The sequence below is a fragment of the Schistocerca nitens genome, chromosome 4 (genome assembly GCF_023898315.1).
Source record: "Schistocerca nitens isolate TAMUIC-IGC-003100 chromosome 4, iqSchNite1.1, whole genome shotgun sequence".
Lineage (NCBI taxonomy): Eukaryota > Metazoa > Arthropoda > Insecta > Orthoptera > Acrididae > Schistocerca > Schistocerca nitens.
This window is the reverse complement of record NC_064617.1, coordinates 342,995,089-343,011,951: the sequence shown is the minus strand read 5'-3', so window position 1 is coordinate 343,011,951 and position 16,863 is coordinate 342,995,089. Positions and strand designations below refer to the sequence as shown.

Below are 16,863 nucleotides of genomic sequence, written 5' to 3'. Positions count from 1 at the left end.
ACGGGTATACACTCGCACACACACATATATCCATCCACACATATACAGACACAAGCAGACATACTTAAAGACAAAGAGTTTGGGCAGAGATGTCAGTCGAGGCAGAAGTGCAGAGGCAAAGATGTTGTTGAATGACAGGTGAGGTATGAGTGGCGGCAACTTGAAATTAGCGCAGATTGAGGCCTGGTGGATAACGGGAAGAGAGGATATACTGAAGAGCAAGTTCCCATCTCCGGAGTTCGGATGGTTGGTGTTAGTGGGAAGTATCCAGATAACCCATACGGTGTAACACTGCGCCAAGATGTGCTGGCCGTGCACCAAGGCATGTTTAGTACCAGGGAAATGCAATAAGTCTACAAAGGAGATTGCTTACAAATCAACTCATGAGACTGCTTCTAGAATATTGCTTAAGTGTGTGGGAGTCATACCAGATAGGATTAACAGGGGATATTGAATGTATACAGAGAAGGACATCATGAATGTTCACAGGTTGTTTAATCCATGAGAGAGTGTCACAGAGATACTGAAGGAACTGAACTGGAAGACTCTTGAAGACAGACATAAGCTATCCCAAGAAAGTCTATTAAGAAAGTTTCAAGAACTGACTTTAAGTGATGACTCTAGGAATATACTACAATCCCATATGTATTGCTAAATAGTGATCATGAGGATAAGATTAGAATAATTACTGCATGCATGGAGCCATTCAAAAAATCATTCTTCCCATGCTCCATACATGAATGCGATGGGAAGAAACTCTAATAACTGGTATGCTGGGATGTACCATCTGCCATGCACCTCACAGTGGTTTGCAGTGTTTAGATGTAGATGTAGATGTAGATGTAGAAGGATTCCATAATTTAAGTAAAAGCCTCCATCTCTACATACAAAGTCACTTCCAAATTTAATCTCAACTGCTTCCTTAATAACAGTATCACAATAGTTGGAAGTGCATGCCAATATCTCTGTGTTTTTATATTCCATAGAGTGACAAGTCAAGGTAATGTTCAGTGATAGTAGATTTGGTTGCCTATTATAAGTTCAGTACTCTGGTCCTCCATGGTCCTGATTGTCTGTTGAATGTATGACATGGCACAACTGCAATGGATATGGTGAAAGCCCATTAAGATCGTCTTTAACAGTCCCTAAAAAGTCCCAGTACTATGATGTGGTTGAAAAACACACTTCACACCATGTTTCCACATAACATGACCAGCCCTGTTGGGAATCCTTCCTGTGTAAGGCAAAAATCTGCTAGACCTAGGTGTCACCTCATTATTCTCATAAATAACGAGGTGGTCCCTAACTCTATGGCTTTTTGCCTTACACCGACAGAATTTGTAACGAGATTGGTCACAATGTATGGAAACAAAAGTGTGAAGTGTGGGTTTTGAGCTTGATCTAAGTTTACGACCCTGTAGTGTCTACAAAGGATGCAAGGTGGGTGTCTGCTGTATGCCTTGCAGCTGTAGAATATCATACATTGGTCAGATTATTGGGATCATGGAGGACTGGTTTGGTTGGCATAAGTATGTCAGATGTGCAAATTTCCTATTGCAGAAAATTTCCCTGACACCAGTCATCCAATGTAATATAACAACACAGAGATTTTGGCATCCATTTCCAACTACTGGGATAGGAAGCAGTTGAGATTCAATTAGGAAGTGGCCTTATAAACAGAGACAAAGGTTTTTGCAAAAATTCAGCTTGGAATCTTACTCTCTCCCTGGTCAAGCAACAGAAGGACAGAGTAAATGCTTCTTGCTCAATGTTTGGTAATTAATGTTTACTATCAATAACCTCTGACATTGGCTACCTTTGGTTGTGTGGTGGTGTTACCTGTTTATGGTCTAAATTTTCTTGTACAACACTCTCTCATTGCATTTGTGCTTCGAAAACAATGGGCTGTGCGCCTGTCAAAGTATCAGCGGTTTCTGAAGACATCACCAGGCAGCATTCCCATAATTCTTTTGAACATTTTATAAACTAAGTTTGATATATAATCTAAAAAATGGAAGTATTTTAATTTCATTTTGACTTGTTATATTTTCTGAAATGTTCTGGAACAAACTGCTTGTGTAATATTAAGTTTGCTTGATGCCAATTGCAACAGACTGGGTCAGATTATTTTTCAGTTAACTAGAGCTCATACCATTCTCAGATTTATTTATACTGTTTTTGACACCTAGAGAAACTCTTTGAAATTTGTAATGAAGTCAAGTTTTATGTTTTGATATTTACCTGTGACATTTTGAAAACACAAGTGAAATGTGACATGAAAGGTTGAGAAAAGAATTAATGAGATAAAAGAACTTTATCTCCAGGGCAAGTTGTTTCATATCATGGACCAAGATTGGATATTATGCATATTTTCACCACTAGACACTGAGACCTTCTCAAAGTCAAGTAAATTCTCCTATATGTATGTTTAATGCATTCTCTCTTAGGATTTATAAATACATTGTTGCACAGTTCTTGGTTTCCAGCAACGTTGACGAGACTTGGATCTTAAAAGTTATATCTAGGGTAGTGTGTCATAAGCTAAAATCTTCTTCTTCTTCCTCAAATCTTTCTGCTTGTGCAGGACATCCACAGAATGCTTTGAGACTAAAATCTTGTGCTGATTTGGTAGCATCCTTTTTGAGATACCTATCCAGCAAGCAGTTAAATCAAGGTGTATTTCTTGAAAGTATGCAGTAGCAATATCCACTTATAAAAGTGAAGAGAAGCATGTGACATGTCTCCCTTTTTCCCATGTTCAGGTTGTCAGGCAGCTTAGATGTTCTCCAAACATCTTTTGAAAACCTTCAATATCATCCTGACTAATAAAAAATCACAGCTTTCAGGTTGTCTGTTATACGCTCAAGGGTGGCTGGAGAGCTGCATAGCCCAAATGGTGTAATTTTGAAGCATTCAGGTATTATGAAGGCAATGGAATGAGGCAGTGCAACTGTTAAGACAATGAGCTCATATTCAGGAGAGTGCAGTTGCTCTGTCCGGCTAAGCTGATTTGGGTAAATTCCAGGATGGTTTCTCTGCTGATCATCTGAGCTATCCTCATAGACTACCTGTCCTATTCCCATAAAGCATGTTATGTATGCTGTGCATTGTATATTTTGACCTACTGATTTTCATTGTGTTACCTTGAAAATTCCTATATCATTCTGAGAGGATTCTTGGATGAATAAAGATAAATACATAAATAATTTTTCCCTGGTCAGCACTGTCAACCTTGATTTACCAGTAGCCTGTCCACATATCTTTTGATGTGAAATATTTTGTTCCTTTCAAGCAATCTGGGGTGTCTTCAATGCGCGGCAGCAGGTAAAACCTTTTTTCATGATTTTGTTGTCTTTGGTACAGAGCAGATAACAAAAAAATGGTTCAAATGGCTCTGAGCACTATGGGACTCAACTGCTGAGGTCATTAGTCCCCTAGAACTTAGAACTAGTTAAACCTAACTAACCTAAGGACATCACACACATCCATGCCCGAGGCAGGATTCGAACCTGCGACCGTAGCGGTCTTGCAGTTCCAGACTGCAGCGCCAGAACCGCGCGGCCACTTCGGCCGGCTGAGCAGATAACACTTGCTGATGTTGTTCCTCAGTCATGACAGGTTCTATTGACAGTTTGATAGTAACTTCCAACAATGCATTGTCTCCAGGGACAGCAGAGCATGATTTTTCGTCAATGGCACTGAGCCAAGTAACTTTCTGCAATCAACAAAATATTCACAGTTTAACTGACACCTAGACTGATTACTGGAAGTCATCTCATTAATGACAGTAGGATAATACATCTTCAATGGCAAACAGCTGCCCCAAGCAATCTTTCTTATGTTTGTGTACTGGATTAGCTTCATAATTCTGGAGTTCTGATGTTCCACAGATTTGAAAGCCTCTGTTCTGTCATTGATAGTTATTTTTGCAATATAAGTTCCTGCTCACTGGACATATTTCCCATGGGTGACCTTCAGCATGATTACTTTTGTACCATGGAATACAGCCTTCTTTAGCTGGTGACAATAAGCATTTGGCAACAAGCATTTGACATAACAGGAAAAAAACCTGGGTCTTCTAGCGCCAGACATATCAGTCATTGACAATATTCCGTGATATCTTGGTAAGTGTTGTCCATGAAACCAGAATACTATCAGGACATTGTTCTTAAGATGTGTAAATTCAGGAAACACATGGATTCCAAAACAACAGTAAGTAAATGTGACAAAGTTACTCCACAAGAGCCCATAGCCATTGCCCATCACTATACAGAAGTACCAGCCACTGCCTTGCTGTTGAAAACTATAAACTATTCAAGCATCAATGGAGGTGAGGCTCCCCCCCCCCCCCCCCCCCTGCTTCATTTGGTGACCCAGTTGAATCATTTGAGCTATTCTGTCATGTCATTACTAGGACATCTGGAAAACACAGGTGAATGTTTCATGCGCAGCTGACTTATTGTTGTTTTGGAATAGATCGGTTTCCTGAATTTATGGATCTTAGGAACAATGTCGTAATAGTATGCTGGTTTCTGTAAATGTAGATGATAGCTTTTACATTGCCTAGTTGGAGCCACAGGGATACATGTGTTTCACACTACCTGATGTGTCCACGAATATCATAGCATAACCACAATCAAGTCCAAATGCAAAAGTACGGTCATCAATTAAATACAACATCTAGTACAGAAAGTAAGTTTATTATTCACTCCACTGTGTAGACAGAACAGAACTCTCACCTGGAGCGAGGGTAGTGCTATTTATAAAAAGACAGAATATTCCAGAATATGCAAACATTGCATATACGAGGGGGGACCCAAAAGAAACCAGTTTGCTGTCATAAAAAATTTATTGATGAACCTTTTCACAAAATTACTTCAGTCACCTTCAAAATACTCCCCATTACATGTGATACACTTGTCAAGTCTCTTTTCCCACTGTTGGAAGCATGTTTGGAACTCTTCAAGTTTGATATTGTCCAGTGCCCTTTGCGAAGCTGTTTCTACCGCCTCCACATCGTCATAATGCTCCCCTTTTAGCGTTTTTTTCATTCATGGAAATAGGAAAAAGTCGCACGGGGCTGGGTCTGGCAAATATGGAGCGTGGGGAATGACAGACCACCTCTGAGATGCCAAATAGTGGATCACTCGTAAGGCCGTGTGTGCTGGAGTGTTGTCGTGCTGCAGAAACCAGTCACCTGATTGCCAAAGTTCCGGGCGTTTCCTCCTCACATCCTCTCCCAGATGCCTTAAAACATCCAAGTAAAAGTGCTGGTTAACAGTCTGGCCAGGGAGTATGTATTCCCGATGCACAATTCCACAAACATCAAAAAAGACAATGATCATCGTCTTCACATTTGACCTCACTTATGTTGCTTTTTTTGGTCTAGGGGAGTTGGGAATCCTCCACTGGCTTGATGCTTGCTTGGTTTCTGGGTCATACCCATAACATCAACTCTCATCCCCTGTAATGACTTTGTTCAAGAAGTTTGGAACACGTGAAATTTCTGTTTTCACATCCTGACACACTTTCATGCAGATGGTTTTTTGCTCCTGTATGAGAAGGCGTGGAACAAATCTAACAGCAACATATCTCATGTGCAAATCCTCACTCAAGATCAGCTGGCACGAGCTCCAACTGATTCCTGTCTCTGCTGAAATTTGGTCGATCGTTTGGCGATGATCCTCATTGATCTTTTGGCGGACCTTTTCAATGTTCTCCTCATTTCGCGATGTTGAAGAGTGTCCAGAACAAGCTTGGTCTTCAACACACACCTCACCATGTTTAAAGCACCCAAACCACTCGAAAACCTGTGTGCAGCTCATAGTGTCCTCCTGGAAAGCTTCCTGAAGCATTTGGTGTGTCTCCATTGCAGTTTTTTTTAAGCAGGAAACAAAATTTCACACACATTCTTTGTTCTTTTAAAGTTGCCATAACGACTTCGGAGAGGTAACCCGCCAACAGTCAGAGAAACACAATACCACACATGCACATTCAGCTCTACACTGACGCCGTCTGCACACTGTTTCATGAAGGTCTCTACTAACACCATCTAGCGTGAGGACCCTGCACTACGTCTACGAGTGGCAGCGCCCTCAGAATCCAGTTTCTTTTGGGTCCCCCCTCGTGAATGTAATTTTTAGAATCTTCTCGAAATGATAAATACTACAAAACAAAAATTTCTGGTGATCCGAATTTGAACCTGCAGCACATCAGCCAGCAACATTAACCTCTATTCAAAACAGCATGCAGCATAGGTTGTGGAAAAATTGCAATCGTACGATACTATGTTTTTCCACTTCATGACATGCACAGTTTGACAGTTCTGAACATTTACAGCAAACTGCCAATATTTGTGCCACTTTGAAATCTTACCAAGTTATGACTGAATATTTGTGCAAACTTTTATCAGACTGAATTTCATTATAAATAACTAACTGCATCAACTGCAAGAAGTATGAGGTTATCAGCATTGTCTGCAACATAGTTAATGTACAGTACTAAACACATCCTGGGGCATGCCTAAATTACTTTTACATCTATTGATGACTAACCATCTGAGATAACAGGCTGTATTCTCCCTACCAAGAGATGTTCAAGCCAGTCACAAATTTTGCTTGATAACTCATACATTCACACTTTTGTGAACAAGTATTGGTACAATATTGAGTCAAATATATTTCAGAAATCAGGAAATAATGTGTCTCTCTGCTTGCTTTGAGTCATGGCTCTTAGGATGATATGTGGTAAATGTGTGAGTTGGGTTTTCTCTGACTGATGTTTCCAGAATCTATGCACAATGGCATGGAGGGGGGGGGGGGGGGGGGTGAGGGTCATTCTGTTCAGGATATCTCATTCTGTTCAATCTCAGAATATGTTCTAAGATTCTAGAATGGACTGATGTTGATGATATTGGATAGAAGATTTGTGCTTCACCTCTGGCACCCTTCTTGCAGGCAAGTATGTCTCACCAATGCTTTCTGCCCTATGATGTGCATAACTTTTGGCTCATCAGATCTACAATATGTTGTGGTTAAAATAGGGCTAACTCATCTGCAAGTTCAGCATAGAATCTGACAGAAATTCCAACAGACCCTGGAGTTTTACGAAATTTTAACAATTCAGCTGTTTCTCAACACCACTTACACTAAAATCAATATCACTCATCTTTTCTGTGGTGCAAGAACTGGATCAGGGCAAAGGAACATCTGAAAATGGCGTTCAGCATTTTTGCTTTTGATTTTGTTTTGCTATCCACTATTCAGCTCACCCATGATTGTCTGTGCACTGGCCTTGGTACCACTAGCAGTCTTTACATATGACCAGAATTTCCTTTTGAGTTTTGTGAGAGATTCTTTGGTAATATTCAGCTATGGTAGTCACTGAAGGCTTCAGACATTGTCCTCTTAATAGACAAATGTGTTTCATTTAGCTTTCTTCTGTCTATAGCCCTATGCTTTATCTTACACCTACTATGCAGTGTCTCTGTTTCTTTAAAAGTTTATTTACAGTGACTGTATACACGGAGGGTCCCTCCAACCATGAACTGTTCTATTAAATTCCTACCTATCAAGTGCACGATCAATTATTGATATAAATTGGGGCCATAGTCCTACTACATGCTACTCTTCAATGCTAAATGTTTCAAGTTCCTATTGACATATGATGCAACTGCCTCATTATCTAGTTTGCTGAATATATAAATCCTTCTACTTGCTTTAAGTGCCCTTTTTACTTTTTGCTACAGCTGGCTCATTGTCACTGATACCAGTTGCGATGTTGACATTCTAAAAGAGGTCAGGTCTATTTGTAGATATTAGATCCAATACATTTCCATCATGAGTGGGCTTCTGAACAATTTCCTTCTGCGCTTAAATCTTTGAAGTTTAGAATTATTTTACCACCACACTGTTACTGTAATAAACCATCTAACAAACATGTTATGTGACACATGAAGTAATAATATTATGTACTGGACTGTCATATGGTTGACAAAGAGAAAATAGTATTCAATATGAAGTATATAAAATTAAATTTGTTAACTAACCTAGAACTTTAGTAATGTTGGTTAACAGTTTATCATTTCTTTGATGTCCTCTGATGGAAATACCAGTATCTTTGGTGATCAAAATACATCTTGCTACACTTTCTTCATGATTTAGCATTAGCTTTTCAAGTTCCATCATGCAGGAGGCTATTGTTTGATGTTTTACTCCAAAATGAAATTCCAAATCAGCTGCAAGTCCAACATCAGCAATTGGTCCCCACTGAATAGCTAAACCAGGTAATCCAGATTCTCTGCGGTATTCAACCTAAAAACAAAACAGTTGCAATGAATTAGAAATTAGCGTTCACTGAGACGTCTTCTACCCCTTTAATGAAATAGTTATTCTCAGTTAGTGGTGCATATCCTCCCAAAAGGCAAAGGTCCTGCATCCAAATACCAGTCTAGCACATAGTTTTAATCCTCACTTTGTATGAAGAAACCAAGTCACTGCTGCATCAAGCAATTACCAAGCCTACTTTTTTTTGTGGAGTAATAGAAATGAAAGAGAAACAAAAAAGAAAAATCTCAAATACAAAAGAAAAGGAAAAGCTTCAAAACACTGCATTTATTACTCTCACTCATTAAAAATCACTATTAAGAGATTTTTGTGAGAAATGGAAGCTTGTCAACTGCATTCAGGATTAATTGATTTATATGGTGTCCCCACTTGCTACAGTGGTAACTTCTGGCACTAACAATCAACAGTATCGTTTTTCTATTTATTAAGTGTTAAGAATTGGCTGCACAATATAATGGCTTGAAGAACTTGAAAGAACTTGAAGTGCAGTGTTACGTACGGCATAATACTATGTGCAAGTGATTACTATTTTTAAATGATTATCTATGACATAATCCTTGACTTATATTTTCTCTTTGTTTTATATATGTTTTATTCTGTTGCTAAATGTGCTATTAAATGGAGTCATGTGAGTTTTCATTTGGTTTTTATGTTGCAATAAAATTAATTTATCTAGTTCCACAACAATTGGTGACCCTGATGGTCACTGACATGAAATTCAATGAACATAAACATCAACGGCATCACACATCTTCTGCAAACCATTTCACTATAAGTCCACATTGTGGACCCACCACTACCTGTAGAAGTGTCAACTGGCACGGTAATTAATTGCCTGACAGTAAAACTGCCACCATTTTAGATACAGAATTCCATGCTGTGGTTTGTGCAACTAGAAATTCAGTCTGTTTAGTACACATAACCTCAGACAATATGATGTATGGTTATGTAGTTGCTGTGTTCAATGAATATATGGGCACAGAGGTGTAAGGCATTCTGCTGTCACCATGGAGCGCTGATCATTGGATAACCATCGAAGAACACCCTGATTACCAGGGTCTTGTAGTCCCACGTGAACAGATTGGAGAAGCTACTCTGCACTGAAGAACTAGGCGATCACACTCCATTGAAGCTACCACGCCAACTATGTACAACAGCAAGCTATGTAGACAGTGACGATATTCTGCAGAATATCTGCTATTGTGCCTGACACCCAATGCACAGACGATAATGACAGTGTGTGCCAGCGATCTAGATGCACTCGAGCAAATCGCAGATCACAAAACAGAAACGTATTTGTCAATGTACGTTGCAACAGTTTGCCCACAGCCTCAGGCAGATAACACCCTCACCATGCTATAATCACAGGTTGCCGAGCTCAGTGAGCATGTTGCTACACTACAGACCCAAACTACCAGTCACCTACCTCATCGTCATTGCTCACAGGGAAATCAAAGCCGCTAACCTTCGTCAGCCAGAATCTGCTTGTACCACCGACAGTATGGTTCCGAAGTGGAGAGGTGTAGCCCACTATGTAAACAGGAAAACTCAGCAAGAAGTCACTGAAGAAGGCCAATGGCTCTCCAAACAGCAGCCATTAAGCGTTTGTAATGGAACATGGCACAAAGCTACCGTTTTTCGTAGACCCAGTTGCTGATGTGTCAGTCTATCCCCCTGCCCATCTAATGAGTCACAACTGTGATGACTGCCACCTTTTCATCGCTAATGCTTCATGATTGCAATTTATGGTCATGTCACAATGGCACTGAACTTAGGCCTGTGGTGCAAATTTGAATGACACTTCATTGCACAGGACATGACACATCTCATACTTAGAGTGGATTATTTTTATCATTTTTGGACTCCTTTCTAACCTCCATCACTGACACCCTCTTGACACCACTTTGAAACTAGCATGTCAAGGGCAAACACATCATGTGGAAGACACAGCAGTATAGATGATTACTGGTGATACTCCATTCACAGAGTTCATCAGACAATTCCTGGAGATGCTCATCAGACAGTGCTTGGAGATCACATGCCAGAATCCCATAGTAGCACCTATGTAGCACTTGACAATGCGCTATATTTAGGCTACACCCGCTCGACTGCACCACTTGATACCCCAGAAACTGAAGACACTGAAGCAGTAATTCTCATCCATGCTTGCACAAGGAATCTGATGCCCATTGAGCACTAGTTGGTCATCTCCACTACATGTGGTCCCAAAGAAGAATAATGGATAGTTTCCATGTGGTGACTATAGACAGCTAAATGCCAGAACCATTTCAGATTGATATCCAGTACCACATATCAAAGATTTTACATTCCCAGTAAGCTCATCTTTCCCACAATGGACTTGGTTTGTGCATTCTACCAGCATCAGAAGACATTGCTGGGACTGCTGCCTGAATATGGTTCATGAATAAAGTCGCACCCAACTTAGACTTTTGTCCTGTGTATTTTGATGACATCCTGGCCACTTCAAACCCAGAGGCACAACACCTGTCACTCTTATGACAGATCTTCACTCGCCTATGTACACATGGACTGCTCATCAATCCATTGGGGGGCATCATCAGAGCAGCTGAAGTACAATTCCTAGGCTATACTATCAATGTGCAAGGGATACGGCCACAACAAGAGAAAGTAGAAGCTATCCTTCAACTTCCTATAGTGAAAGACAGTTAAGGAATTATGACAGTTCCGTGACGTAACCAATTTTTCTTGTCAGTTGGTTTGAAATCTTGCACTCCTAGAAGCACTCCTGAATAAATTCGTGCATGGTGCACTAAAGTCAAAGGACAAACTCCAATGGAATAGTGAAGCCTAGTTGGCATTTACCAAGCTGAAGACTCTCACAGCAGAAGCTAGTCTTTTAGTGCACCCAGTTCTGCATGTGCCTCTCACCCTGACTATTGATGCATCTACTGCTGCAATTGGTGCTACACCACAACAACCAAATAGATGAGCACTGGCAGCTTTTAGCCTTTTTCTGTAAAAAATTATTGCCGTATCAACAGAACTGACTGCAAACTGTATGCTGCTATCAAGAAATTTTGTCACATGTTGGAGGGACAGCAGTTCACTCTCATCACAGAACATACAAGGTGCATTCAAGTTCTAAGGCCTCCGATTTTTTTTCTCCGGACTGGAAAGAGATAGAAACATGCGCATTGTTTTAAAATGAGGCCGCGTTCATTGTCAATACGTCCCAGAGATGGCAGCACCGTATGGCAGATGGAATTTTACCGCCAGTGGCGAGAATGAGAACTGTTTTAAATACTTAAAATGGCGACGTGTTCCTTACTTGAACAGTGTGCAATCATTCGTTTTCTGAATTTGCATGGTGTGAAACCAATTGAAATTCATCGACAGTTGAAGGAGACATGTGGTGATGGAGTTATGGATGTGTCGAAAGTGCATTCGTGGGTGCGACAGTTTAGTGAAGGTAGAACATCGTGTGACAACAAACCGAAACAACTTTGGGCTCGCACAAGCCGGTCTGACGACATGATCGAGAAAGTGGAGAGAATTGTTTTGGGGGATCGCCAAATGACTGTTGAACAGATCGCCTCCAGAGTTGGCATTTCTGTGGGTTCTATGCATACAATCCTGCATGACAACCTGAAAATGCGAAAACTGTCATCCAGGTGGGTGCCACGAATGCTGACGGACGACCACATGGCTGCCCGTGTGGCATGTTGCCAAGCAATGTTGACGCGCAACGACAGCATGAATGGGACTTTCTTTTCGTCGGTTGTGACAATGGATGAGACGTGGATGCCATTTTTCAATCCAGAAACAAAGCACCAGTCAGCTCAATGGAAGCACACAGATTCACTGCCACCAAAAAAATTTCGGGTAACCGCCAGTGCTGAAAAAATGATGGTGTCCATGTTCTGGGACAGCGAGGGCGTAATCCTTACCCATTGCATTCCAAAGGGCACTACGGTAACAGGTGCATCCTACGAAAATGTTTTGAAGAACAAATTCCTTCCTGCACTGCAACAAAAACGTCCGGGAAGGGCTGCGCGTGTGCTGTTTCACGAAGACAACGCACCCGCACATTGAGCTAACGTTACGCAACAGTTTCTTCGTGATAACAACTTTGAAGTGATTCCTCATGCTTCCTACTCACCTGACCTGGCTCCTAGTGACTTTTGGCTTTTTCCAACAATGAAAGACACTCAATGTGGCCGCACATTCACCAGCCGTGCTGCTATTGCCTCAGCGATTTTCCAGTGGTCAAAACAGACTCCTAAAGCAGCCTTCGCTGCTGCCGTGGAATCATGGCGTCAGCATCGTCAAAAATGTGTACGTCTGCAGGGCGATTACGTCGAGAAGTAATGCCAGTTTCATCGATTTTGGGTGAGTAGTTAATTAGAAAAAAAATTGGAGGCCTTAGAACTTGAATGCACCTCGTAAAACACTGACATATGCTTTCTGCCATCCTGAGAATGCGTCCTTGTGTCAGCAGTGGCATATTGTGGTACATTTCTTCCTCCAAATCACAGATTTGAACATGTCCAGCTAGACCTCAAAGTACCTCTCCCACCACCAGAAGGATGCACCTACTGCCCTACAGCCATCAATTGTTTTACAAGCTGCCTCGAGGCATTCTTGACTGCTGACATAACTTTCAAAACTGTCACAAATGTGTTCTTTTGGAGATAAGATTTCACTGATGAAAAGTATGAGGTCAATTATTTGATGACAAAAAGAAAAGCTGAAGAAATATGAATGAGATGCAGTTGGCCTAGATGGAAGATTAATACATGTTTCATTCAAACAGGTACCATATTGTTCAATACCAAATGAAACTAATATTTTGTAAAAATATATGCTAACACTATTGAATTAGGAAGTGAATGTTGAAACAAATCTATACTTTACTGATATCTGTAGAGTAGTAGACAATGATACAGCAGTGTCACAAATTCCTCAATATCATTATCATTCTAACTATATTTTGTTGCATTTAAAATACATATTTTCTTTGTGTGAGTTTGTAAATCCATTATGATGTATAGTAACTATTTTTTTTGAAAATTCATTTATCGCATTATTTTTTTCAATGTATATGTTTCTTCTTACTTTCACCTAGTTACTGAAAATATCAATTATCCTATAAGATCACTGCTTTCTATATCAGTTATAATCAAATAAACTTATTCTTGCCAAATCGAAAATAATAAAAATCCATTATAAAATCTACATTTAAAAGAGTTATCCAACAATTTATATTTTACAAAATGTACTTGTCATTCAAATATTATTTTCTACATAAAAGTTACTGCAATTGAATTGTATTGTTATCTAAGAAACTCTGTGAGCTGTTGTTTTACTTTGTGATATTCGGTTAGTTGTTATGTGGAGAGTTGGTATGAAGAGTTGATTGTAAACAGACACAGTGAGGCAAGACTGGAACTTCTTTCGATTGCACTCAAGTAAAATGCATTCATAAAGTTATGTCGATGTACAAAAAGCGTCCGCACTCAAGATGTGATTTGTCAAATATGTGAAATATATAAAAGTGGTTCTTTAAAAAGTGTTTCATTTAGAATGTAACAAGTTTACCCACTTATATTAATTCAGGCATGAACAGTACTTCATTATTAACCTTACTGTTTGGTGAGTGGATTGAATAGATTTTGTTCTGAAATGTGACAAACTCTGGCTTCTCTCACTGAGAATATACACCATTTTATCACAGGACAGCAAGCAACATCACATTTACTTCAATATCAAGAGAATTAAGGTGAGTACAATTTTTTAACTTCAGATTTCAACAACACTTAATTAACATAAGTAGCATCCATCTGCACTCCTCATCCCATGAAGTGAATACTGGAGGAAATCAAAGATTCTCATTATTACAGCATAATCTTCAATGAGACTATGGACATACTGCACATGCCCAACTGAGTTTAGCTGCTAGATATGTTGATGGTGGTGGCAAATTACACGAAAGATTTTTGGGTTTCGTTGATATCCATAAAGACAATTATTGTAGTGGAAACATTGACGATGAACCTCTAAGAGAGTCAAGATGTAGAGCGTAGTGTTACTGGTGAAGTATTAGGAACTACAATTCTATGGAGACTGAAAAGCCTTTCTCTGTCACTGGAGAACTGTGTGGGTATAGGCTGTGTGATTGCGCAGTTAATATGTCAGAATTGAAAGGAGCTGTGAATACAATAAAAAAGAAAGCTATCAATGTGCAAGTAGCACCTTGTTGAAGTTATCAGCTCAACATTGCTGTTTCTCACAGTTGCAAAGTTACAAGTGTGAGAAACTAGCTTGTAACTATTGAAGAAACAGTAGTATCATTCTTTACAGCATCTAGCAAGCCATTCGCAACACTGAAGAGTCACGTAAAACACTTGCGCAGTCACATTGTCAAACAAGGTGGGTTGAACAACATGACGCTGTTATTCAATTTGCAGCTGATCTCGCAACAGTTAGCAAAGTTCTTAAAGAAATACAGTATTGGAGGGATAGAACAATGGCTGCCAAAGCCAATATTTTCCTTCGAGCTCTCTCTAATTGTGAGTTTATTATCACTCTGTTTACACTGAGTGACATTATGAGCATAGCATAACCACACAGCAAAATTTTATGAGACCCTAGCTTGGACATCACGATGGCAAAAGCAAAATTAGATTCAACGCTCAAGGTGTATGACGGCATGAGAGCTAATTCTGATAGCCACTTTGCTCATATTGAAGAGGTGAAGGCAGTTATGGAAGAATTACAGGCAGACAAAGACACAGTGAAAACTGCAATCATAATGATGATGCTATGAGGTATTGGAAAAGAATTGTTTTTATTCCAACACTGGACCATGTTATGACTGACATGAGAAAATGTTTTGCTGAAGAAAATATTTATCATTTAAAATTCAATATACATTTGCCCTCACAACTACTGAAACATGACAGTAATGATCTGGCAGATAAATTGAATCAGTGCTTAACTGAACTATTGTTCTTTGAAGAAGAATCACTCTTTGTGATTAAAAAGAGATGCAAATGGTGTCTGTTTGTCCTACAGCTGACTATCCTACTTTGCTCAAGCTGTACAAAATATCTGCTTGTCTACCTGCATCTACAGCTACAGTAGAAAGAAGTTTATCAACATTGTGGCATACAAAACGTGGCTGAGGTCGACAATGGAGGAGGATCAACTTAATGGCTTAGCTCTATTGAATACTCACCCTGACATTGATTGTCCTATTGATGATGTAATTAACCAATTTGCCAGGAAGAATAGGCACACAGAATTCATCATTTAGGGAAGAGAACCACTATTGTAACTTTTTTATATCATAAGATAATATTGTCTTGTATATGTGTAGAATCAGTTTAAATAAAACTTTCTTAACCTTTTCATGTGACTTGATTATTTTTTATTAGGGTAAAAGTAAAGATAGCTCAGGATATCTTTAGTGCCCGCTCCTTGAGGTTTTTCTGTTCCTGCCACTGTTCTGTACTGAGGTAGATCAGGACACCACAGGTAACATGATGTTTGCATTATCTGGCTGGAAGATAACATCATGCAGATCTTAACATAGGGCACAGCTATTGGCATTAACACTTAAGAAATGTAAGAGTTGCTGTCTGTATTACCAGCTAGGCATACCAAAGGTGGACATGTTGTATATGTAATGACACACCACAGCATCACACCAGATGCTTAGCTTGTATGATGATAGTCTGACAACATTTTTTCTTCTTGGATTCTCCAAGCATGAATATGTATGCAGGTCAAAGATGACATGATGCCACTCCTGTGGCCAGTGATGTCATTGTCTGCTCTATTGACTCTCTCTGTTGTCATGTCAAGGAAAGCAATAACAATTGTCACTATATTGACGTTATGTGCTCCTTCGGAAGTTACTGAACTACTTGTGTTCATACATGTCTTGCTCAAACCAAGCCTGTTTCTTGAGTCAAGATACATGACACAACTGTATGAACCTGGACACTGAGTGAACAATACGTCTGGCCCCTCAGGCAATACCCACATGAGGTCACTGAGATCCTGCATGCGATTGGGTATTGCCCTCCCCCACCAACTGGTTCTATATTTGCATGACACTTTTGGGATCTGGCCAGCACAAGTAGCAGTATCATGGGATAATAAACTGCAGTGATGCTGTGATACTGCCACTGATGAATTGTGACACATGTTGGTAGGTGTTTCACCTTCTAACAAGATCTTCTCACAAACAAACAACATTCAAATGTGATTTCTGCATGAGAAACACACTGCATAATCTTTCCTTATATACAAAATGTATCTGGTATTATACCTCCGTAGTTTGTGTAATTGCTATGAAATGTTAGTAGTTTTCATATAAAAATGTGTGGTACACTTCATGCCAGTTTGACATTTGTGGCATACTGCATACCAAGGGTGCCCATAGAGTAGTTTACAGTTGGGGAGGGGGGGGGGGCTAGATCTGGGAGTAAGAAGTATTTATAGTATTTTGGAAGATGGGAAACCAACTTTT

General features: G+C 39.7%; 1 protein-coding gene across 1 annotated transcript in view; it reads right to left on the bottom strand.

The window, feature by feature from the left end:
• LOC126252297 (fatty acid synthase-like) overlaps positions 1–16,863 on the bottom strand; it is a 338,172-nt gene that overhangs the window by 36,205 nt on the left and 285,104 nt on the right. Inside the window, exon 29 of the mRNA XM_049953179.1 lies at positions 8,048–8,312. Coding sequence (XP_049809136.1) covers positions 8,048–8,312 — 265 coding nt within the window. The remainder of the gene's footprint in view (positions 1–8,047; positions 8,313–16,863) is intronic.